This window comes from Perna viridis, chromosome 11 (assembly GCF_037379345.1).
Source record: "Perna viridis isolate PV_CMFRI_1.1 ecotype Kerala chromosome 11, ASM3737934v1, whole genome shotgun sequence".
In the NCBI taxonomy this organism is placed as follows: domain Eukaryota; kingdom Metazoa; phylum Mollusca; class Bivalvia; order Mytilida; family Mytilidae; genus Perna; species Perna viridis.
The window spans coordinates 6,144,078-6,154,215 of NC_142455.1; the positions used below are offsets into that span (position 1 = coordinate 6,144,078).

The following is a 10,138-nucleotide window of genomic DNA, read 5'->3' on the forward strand; positions in this document are numbered from 1 at the left end:
AGCATAAACTGACCTAAAGTCGTTTATGTTCCATAATCTAACCAACAATTGAAAACCATTCTTATATTTTAATTAAGAAATACCAGAAAACAAAAAAATTAGATCCCAATATATTGTTTTTATAATCTGAAATCCACATTTATTTAACACAGATCAATACTGTCAGCTGTCAACTGATCACGCCATTTGTAATTTACGTGCATACTTTTGGTATATTGTGATACCCCAATTGAGTTAGGAGGCGTGGCTTAAATACCAAATTAGGTTACACAAAATGGACAATGTTGCTCAATAACACTGAACTATTCAGAATTTCACAAAAATTAAAAACATAGTTGTATGGATGGGTTTATGTACTATACAAGGCATTTTTCTAAGCTTTTAAATTTTGTTCCTTTTAGGGATTTTTTTCTTACCTTCGAAGTGCAGACCAGAATTGTTTGGTCCATGGTTCCCTAGCAACAGCATCAGCTAAAGCTGACTGGTTCATATCTGTGTCAAAACTAAATGGATCAGTAACTGCCTGCCACCTGCAAAAATGACAAGATAACGACTTTTTTTTCAAATGGACATATTTTTATGTAATAATAAAAACTTGTTTGCCAACATCACTAACCTATCAACATTCTTAGTTTCAGGATCTTTATATTGCCTAACTTCATGTCACTCTCTTCATTTTGCTCAAGTCCATGATCTTCATTTTGCCCATTTTTATGATTATATCTTTACCTATTTCACAATCTTTATTTTTACTAATTTCATGATTTGTTTTGCCCAAATTTATTTTGACTGATTCCATGGTCTTTGATTTATTATGGAATAAAATATAGGGAGTTTAAATTCTTGTCTTTTCTTCCAGTAAATCATAACACCAAATTAAAAATTGAAACCTCTTTATAATTTTTTAGATCTTGTTAAAATTTTGAAGACATTAATAAATATGAATCAAACTAGCAGACTTTTTTAAATTCAAGCTACATGTATGTCTTTCATTAATTTATACTTATCAAAACATGTACGTAATAAATCTGTTTTATCACAATAATACATTAACATGAAATGTAAATGAATTATCTCCCTTTAGACACATGAGTGATGTCCCTTTATAAGCTTGCATGTATTATATATTGTTTCACTCATATATTTGATCAAACACAGCAGCATACAATTTTAATATAAATACACCCTAGTGGGATTTGCAGAGGGAGGTGGATTCCTAAGAGTCCCCACTACCCTTGGCTGCAAAAAAACTTTTGAGACTGTTGAAAGGAGCTTAAAATGTGTTAAGCACTAATATGATTTTATGCTTTGCCTATGAGGACCAAAGCTCATTCAGACATTTTATTGATAATACTTCACCATGTTGTTATCACAATGATGTCAGGAATATGCAAGACTTCATATAACATTCACTTTGCAGTTGCATTAAAAAATCTAATAATTACTTCTGAATTTAACATATGTCATTTCTGACTGAAGAACTTTGAGCTTTTGACATTTAAGACCCCCCTAAATGTAGGACATTGCTGATGCTTTGTCCCCTTTTACATCAAAGAAGATGTACATTATAACCTCCTCTAACCCCTCTAAAATATTAACTAGCATGACCAAGGGCCAGATGCACTTACACCAAGGAGAACTGTACAGGTACTAAATTGTCAGTTTCGAAGAATCTGAAATGAAAAGGAAATTATATAATTGTATTTCAGTAACTATTCATTTCAATTTACTACAAAAATCTGTGTTGCTATAAACTACATGTACTTAGAGGATTATGGGTAATAAATGTTAACAAGCGTAAAACATCAGTACTGAACATAATAACAAAATTTAACACTATTCTTACAAGTCAAAATCAGTTTTTATGACGGAATTGGACATACAGCCCAAACCAAATGATGCCTGCTTTATCAGGCATATATGCATGTTTTTTTATTATTTGTTTCACAATTTCACCGATTCTGATTCTGTCCATTTTTGAAAAAAATAAACTAATGCACAAGTACTATTTTTTGCAGTTACATAACTTGTACCGGTATCATATGAATGGTGTTACCTACATGTATGAATGTTCTTTTGTTATATTTTTGCATAAATGAAATAATTATATCTATGTTAAAAAAGTCTTATTCACAGATACAGCTAGCTCTAAGAAGTTTTCCAACAAAAAAATGACAGAACTTACTTCATCTGGCCATTATAAGACACTTTCCATTTTTTCATCGGCTCAATCATCTCTATTTTTAGTCCTCCTGCCTCATACTTATTTACTGCAGTATTACAGACCAATGTGTCAGGATGTAGAGGGTGCTGTAGTTTCATTCCCCCAGGCATCTCCAGTAGAAGCCATACTTCAGCCGTACGATTGTGACGCCTGGCTACACGTGTTACCAGCCTAACACCATCCTCATTGTATGACCCAAAATATACAGTGTCAATACCCTAAAAATAGGATAGTTTCTACTACTGTGCAACCAATTTATTAGGAAAATGAACCCCTTTGGACATCACTTTTCTTCCAAATAAATCAGATGTTCAGATTAACAAGGTTCAAAATACATCTAAGGTCCTGTGGCCTGCCCTGTGGTGTGAGGTTTCCCTTGTCATTCATTGAAGACCCATGGGTGGCCTTAGGCTGACATTTTTAGTGGAATTGTTGTTTCTTTGACATATTCACCATATTCATCCTAGTTGTATATTTAAGTTAGCATGACATGAATTTAAAAGGGTTTGCTTTCGACCCATTTTATTGCATCATATTTACCTGGCATATTTTTTTCATGAAACTTGCTGAAAGCTGTTAAAGCAATTTTAAAATGATTGTTTGATTGAGTGTTGTTCAACCTCCAAAGACAGATATCTCATTCATTTCAATAATACAGAACTTGTGTCACAACTTGAGATGGATTTCAAAGAGGTAGATCTAGGATAAGGGACACAACTCTTACAAATCAAAGGAACATTTGTATTTGCCATTTTCCATCAATCTCATGTAAGCATTGAAGTAACGCGGACTGATTTTATTCTGTTTCAAATGTAAGCTTGAAAAGCTTTGGTGAAATTGATTATGATACAAGCCTATCACTGATTTCAAGAGTTATGTCCTTTACCCTAGGTTTACCTCTTTAAATGTGCAAGCCCACAGAAGCAACACTTGTTGGTAAGTGTTTCATCCACCTGAACAGAATCTATCGATCCAGATATGCCTAGTGCTTTGTACAGAAACATTGACTAACAATTATAAAGCCTCTGTATAATTTGGTTGGAGATATAATCCACAACCTTCTCCACTTGTGTTGAACACAGTTCCACAATACCAACCAGGCATTTTTTTTTTAAAATTAGTTGATAAAATCTTATTTGTAGGTGATGATTAAAATGTGGTTTTTTTTTTACACTTAACGGTCACCTGGTTGAAATTTGTCTTTCAAGGGCAATAAATTAAACAAGAAGTTATCCAACAATTTTGACTCAAGAAAACTTTGATAGGACTTATCAAAAGGATCATTTCAGTAAATGAAAGTCTAAATCCATCATAGTTTTCAAGACATTGGCTGAAAACTGTAAGAAAAATAAACCTGTCATTTTCCCCTGTCAAGGGCAATAACTCTTATAAGAAAGCGTCTGACAAATTTTATGCCTGAAGACTTTTGTAGTCCTAAAAATAAGGATCATTTCAAATATTGAAAGAATTTGGCTAAACCTAACGGTTCTGGAGATATATTCGAAAAACTATTATCTGACCCCTATGTTCTACTTTTAGTAACAGCGGCCATGTTTTTTGACGTATCAAAATATCCCCACATCAATTCTATACAGGATACCCCAAGGAACATTCATACCAAGTTTGATTCTAATTGGTCAAGTAGTGTCAGAGGAGAAGATTTTTGAAAGAAATAGCATTAAAAATAGCAAAAAGATGTCGAAAAAGGGAAATAACTCCAACATGGCTTCATAGATTAAAATGAAAATTTGACCACAGATAGATCTCATCATGCTTAACACTTTTACCCAGTCAGGATTGGGCTTCAGCTAACCATTTTGGAAGATATATGCGAAAAAATCAAAAATACCCATAGCCGTTCTATGCAGGATACCCCAAGGAGCATTCATACCAAGGTTGGTTCCAATTGGTCAAGTAGTTTCAGAGGAGAAGAATTTCGAAAAATTGTTAATGACAACGGACGCCAAGTGATGGCAATAGCTCACCTGGCCTTTGGCCGAGTGAGCTAACAAGAGTCTCCCAGGAGCCTGAATTGCTCACTAGGCTTAATTTTGTCCTTCAAGGGCAGTAAATTTAAGAATTTCTATCATAATTTTCAAGACCTTAGCTGAAAACTGTAAAAAAAAACTGTCATTTTTCCCTTTTCAAGGTCAATAACTCTTACAAGGAATCATCTAACAACTTTATCTCTAAAGACTTTTGTAGTCCTACTAATAATATGGATCATTTCAGCTATTGAAAGAATTTGGCTAAACCTAACAGTTTTGGAGATATATATGAAAAACTACTGTCTGACCCCTATGTTCTATTTTTGGTAACGGCAGTCATGTTTTTCAACAGATCACAAATCCACATTAGTTCTATGCAGGATACCCTAAGGAGCATTCATACCAAGTTTGATTCCAATTGGTCAAGTAGTGTCAGAGAAGAAGAGTTTTGAAAAATTGTTAATGACAATGACGGCAGACGCCAAGTGATGGCAATAGCTCACCTGGCCTTCATCCGGGTGAGCTAAAAAGTCAATTTTGTGATCAGGAGCTTGATATTCATGCTGTGACGAGAAAATCTAAAAGTGAAAATAAATTATTTCACATGTGAATTATGGATTTTACTATACAGGGAATATTAAATAAATCACTGCTATCTACATGTATGTGTGTATAATAATTATAAAACATAAATGAAGCTATGGTTATGATTACTACACTATAGCTTACAAAGGGATCTTTATCTAACTCCTGACATTTTTCTAGTAGATGAATATCTCCTATTCCTAATCCATAACCTCTCTTATCATATTGCTCTTTCTCAGAGGTCTTTGTTGTTTTGTTTTTCCTCTTGTTCAGTTTTAGTAGAAGTCGGAAGATAACTTTCTTTAATGTATACCATCTCCCTGTCAATAAAAATGTGTATTAAGAGCATGAAATAATGAAAAATATTTCTCATCCAACATTTTCCAAAGTTACAGGCAGGTGGACAGGCTTTTTCTTTTTAAATTTTAATCAATTTAAATAAAAATTGACCAAATTTGGGGAAAAAATCCAAATATTTCTCATGGAGGGTGATAAAATTGGGTCAGGAGAAGATGAGAATCTAGGATATTTTTTTATTTTGGCCTCAGGTGTTCAAATGAATGCAAGTTTGAGGTCTAGGACCCTCCATCTCTGACACAAGAACTTTCAAATATAATTAACATAGGCTCTGCATGGATCTTCAATACATTACACTGAATTTTTTCTGAGGACCTTCTGTTTATAAATGTACATCAAGTGACCTCTGACTTGACATCTACAGAAGTATTGGACCTTTAATACTCCTCATTGAATCCCTACTGAGGACCTTCTGTTTACATCGAGTTTTGATTTGACATCTTCGAAGGACCTCCCATCTTCAAAAACAAAATTGAACCCTTGAGTATTGTACATTAGTGTTCTCCACTGGTCCTTTTATGGTAGTATGTGATCCTATTTTGATTTGATGTGATGCTATCTGAACTGATTTTCCTGTAGATAATGTTACAAATGTGATGCTATAATTTCAAAGGAAAAGATGCTATCCAAATTATCTAGTTTACATTTGTACCAGGATGCCTTTTTTAATTTTCTCTTCAATGTACATGTATAGTCAGGATTTGAAGCATGAATGGCCAACTCACTTAGCAGGCAGCAGAAAATAAAGGACCAAAAATTAAGTTCATACCTGGTAACCTGTAAACACCATCTATAGGCTTGGGTTGTGGTTTCAGAAACTGCCACAGAAATACAAGGGCACATCCACCAATGGCTATGGACCACAACATAGCTGTTAGCCTATAAAATAAAACATATTATGCAGGGGTAAATATTAGGAAATACAAGCTGGTAGCCCATATTTTCTATATGTTCAACTAAATTTTTAACAAAAGTTTTGTAGCCCAGCTCCAAATCTATTAGCCATGGGCTACTGGGCCACTGCTAATTTTATCCCTGTTTATAGTGCCATAAATATTAATGGGGGGAGTGTGTGAAAATATCACTACAATACCACAGGGTTATTACTTGTCATATGACCCTATTTATACAGTAAAGCAATAATGTTCTTTACAATTTTCAATGATAAAAATATATACACATGGATGCAAATTGCCAATCTCTTACTTTTAATTTTTATTTGGTACACATACAATAAAATAATCCTTGAATCAAATAACTCCCACATCCTCCTGATGACCCATGAGGGTAAACAACGATATGACAGTCAGCTGATTCAAGGGGTGTTCATAAAATAACATTGGCTGATCAAGGATTTGGAAAGTACTTTTTATCTTCTGAATCAAACTAAGATTGATGTTATTTTCGATAATGCCTCGAAAGAGAGAAATATTGATTAACATCCACAAAAATAGAAAGAAATATTGATGCCATTTTTATCAGCTTGACAAGTTTTGATCTTCGATTGGAATCAATCTCGGCAGTATGGGCAGCAATAAAGACTATAGCAAGCTTTTCTTGATTATTTGACTATAATCACTTTTACAAGTCCCTGTGTTTGGAATGAAAAATGAAGGATTTCAAAGTTTTATTTGAACTTTCCCCTGTGGTATGTGTATTGCATGTTATTATCTAATGAGGTGCATCAGATGAAACAGACCACAAGGATTTGTAAAAGTGATTGTATGCAAGATATACTATGGGGGGACGTTCTTACTCATATACCAGTGAGGCTCCCATATCAGCATATCTTGCATATAATCACTTGTACAAGACCTTGCGCTTTGAATGAGTATACACTGTAGAGTGCCCTGTGTTGCTTTTCAGATAAAAATACACGTTTCCATTTTGATAACCAAATTTAACATAAAGGTTAATTGCGGAATGTGAAAAAAAGAGAAACACAAACAGCCCAAGGCAACTCTACTAGCCAGCAAAATTATCCTGGTGTCATCAGTTCTCGATAGCATAACAATGTTTTTTACCTGTTTGTTGAACTACTTAAAGGGAAAGACTTTGCGACATTCTAATAAATTACCTATTTACTTTCACTTTACAAACCAACTTTGTGACATCACAGTTCAACCGATCACGGTGGCGCCCATAGGCGCAGGAAATTCAAATTTCCTAATAAAAATCTTGATTAATTAATTAAAAGGAAAATATTTTGTTTCAATTGAATTTTCATGAATATTTAACAGATTAGTTTCGATATTTATGACTTGCACAATAACATGATCTTCTCCTTTAATAAACAAATTTTAAAGTCATTATATGAACTGATCTTCATTTTTATTTTCCCAGAAGACTGGCGTGATTGCATGTTTACATTGTGAGAAAAACACATTATCTAATGACTTTATAGGTACTACATCATTAGTTCATGACAGGTATATGACTTTCTGTATGGAAGTCAGGAGAGACATAACTAGAAAGAAAAAAATAAAGAAAATAAGTAATATTTCATATTTTCAGGGTCCATTTAATGGACTCCATTTATTACTCCCAGTGAATGTTATAATTGATTAACTTTGATATGGCTAAAAAAAGTTTTAATCATATCTTATATTTTTTAATTTGCTGTGATACATATATGGTGTTCCAAGCATACATGTACATGTAGGAGCAATGATATACAAGCTTACTTGTAGTATAATTTGCCCCAAAAAAATAGGCTTTTCTACACTATATCTCTTAAGGAGGTAAACCTAGGGTAAGCAGGGATTTAGCCAGGATTTTCAACCCATTAGTCACTTTTGCGTAAGACTAAATCTCAATACTGTTTTTTTCTTTTCGCGTCGCAAATTTATCAGCATGCATGTATATACATTTACTTATAACAACTATATTATAAATAATAACATGTTTATTTCTATTTCAACACTGGTATATAAATAACAGATAATTCATATTAATTCATACTAATAAAAAATATATAACAACATACAGTTTCTACATTAGCAACTATTCATGAATAAAAAATGCAAAAAAATACTTTGTTACTGTGTCATACATATCATGTGTGTAAAAATCTAAAAATTATATACATCAGCTACTATTGTTGGCATGTGTCTAAGAATGTAAAGCACTGTTTACTTGATCAGTAATGCATAAACCTCCTGTCCTTAGCCATGCACCACAAAGTGAAAGCCCTCTTAAAATCAAAGTAAGTCCAGCATCTTGGCAGTCACGGCAGTACATAGCCCCATCTTTGTAGTATATGCATGGAAATATCTTTGACCACTCTGGTTTAAATTTTGACTTTAATAGTCAATCACTGCGACTCTTTGTAGTAGTTGACTTATTTTTAGACTTTTGATCTTTAGGTACGTTGTCATGTGACGACGAACTAAAATAGTTTGTAATGGCAGACATAGTTGCGATTCGAACTGTGATTGAAAAATCCAAACATCTTTCCATTTTAAATACATACAATGACACTTTGAGTACTTTGAGAACGTGTCACAGCGCTCAACAAACAAATCATTGACATTAATTAATTTGTTTGTCAGGATAATTAGCCTCAACCAGGTGATCAAGCAAGGTGTGATCAAAGGTGATGCAATCAAAACATTGGTCATGATTGCTATAATAAAGTTGTCAATTATGGGGTCATGGGAACATCAGAGCGAAATATCAAGTGACGAATTGTGCACGAGAAAAATTTGCCACTTTCGAAAATCATTCATCAATGGCGAAAATGGCGAGCGCTAGCTAAATCACTGGGTAAGGAACAGAACTCATGAAATCAGTGATATGTTTGTATCATATTCAATTTCCCCATTGTCTCTCAAGCTTTTGTTTCAAGCAGAATACAATGAATCCAACTTAATTAGATGCTTACATAATATTGATATAAAAATGCTGAATACAAACGTTCCAATGATTTTCAAGAGTTGTGTCCCTTACCTTAGGTCTACCTCCTTAAAATAATGATAACGTCATGCTTTCAACATTTTTATGTAAGAAGTAATAAGATACAACCAGAACTGCGCACCATAGATTATTTTTATTGACATAGCCATGCTTTTATCCTGGCTGCACATGACAGCTGAATATATGACCTACCACTCTCAGTAAAAATTTGTTCACATTCAAAAAGTGTGATGGAAGAGGTGGGCACTTACAGTATGAACTTTTGGGGGTTTAAGAGAACGGTAAAAGAAATAGGTACTAGCTAAATTTTATTGATATCATACATACAAATGTATACCTTTAAACGCAACATGGCGTAATCAAAGCCTGATTGAAGCAGGAAGTGTTCAGTAGGTAAATTCCTGGTGAATAGCCGACAAGTGCAATGCACGATACCCAAATTTAAACAAAGAAATTAAGGAAAAATTATTGATGCAATTGGGCCTTTGGAAATTTAGATACTTTGAATGTTCACTAAAGCTTTTCTTCATCAGATACAATTTGAAGCAAACAAAAAATGAATGGCTTAATTAATTTAGACTAGGCTTACGAAGCATTAACGAAAGCAATATACAAATTGAAATTTATGTTTGAAGTCAATTTGTTAAAATAAGATATATATAAACCCTACATCAACTTCTTCAATCTTTAAATCTGCAAGGTACTGTCCCTGATCGGATGATCATCGCATCAGCTGTTCACTTTGTTTTGTTTATCTTCATTAGATGACCTTTCACCTGTCATCTGTACCTTGGTATTTTTCCGATTGGTAAAAAGAACAGCAACAAACCAGTACCAGTTTCCCGCCAATAACTAAATATCGGATTTGGTTATTACAATGTATTTATTGTAAAATACTAGTTTAATTATGTTAATATAAGAAATAATCGTGGATATAGCTACCAAAAAAAAATAATAATAATAATAATAAAAAATGAAGTTGTCATCCCCGTGGGAGGGGACATGGATTCGCAGATCTGCAGAAAGCAGATATTTAAGCGGACATTTAAGAAGGGGTCTTGGAAAGGCC

General features: G+C 33.4%; 1 protein-coding gene across 2 annotated transcripts in view; it reads right to left on the minus strand.

Annotated features, from left to right (window-relative positions):
- The window catches only part of LOC148602736 (uncharacterized), a 72,821-nt gene extending 62,947 nt beyond the window's left edge, over positions 1–9,874 (minus strand). For both annotated transcript variants that reach the window (XM_088551734.1, XM_088551733.1), the window contains exons 1-6: positions 9,740–9,874; positions 5,924–6,033; positions 4,942–5,117; positions 2,186–2,442; positions 1,629–1,673; positions 417–530 (exon numbers count right to left, since the gene is read on the minus strand). In XM_088551734.1, coding sequence (XP_088407860.1) covers positions 417–530; positions 1,629–1,673; positions 2,186–2,442; positions 4,942–5,117; positions 5,924–6,033; positions 9,740–9,741 — 704 coding nt within the window. In that variant the 5' untranslated portion in view covers positions 9,742–9,874. The remainder of the gene's footprint in view (positions 1–416; positions 531–1,628; positions 1,674–2,185; positions 2,443–4,941; positions 5,118–5,923; positions 6,034–9,739) is intronic.
- Positions 9,875–10,138: the final 264 nt, after the last annotated feature.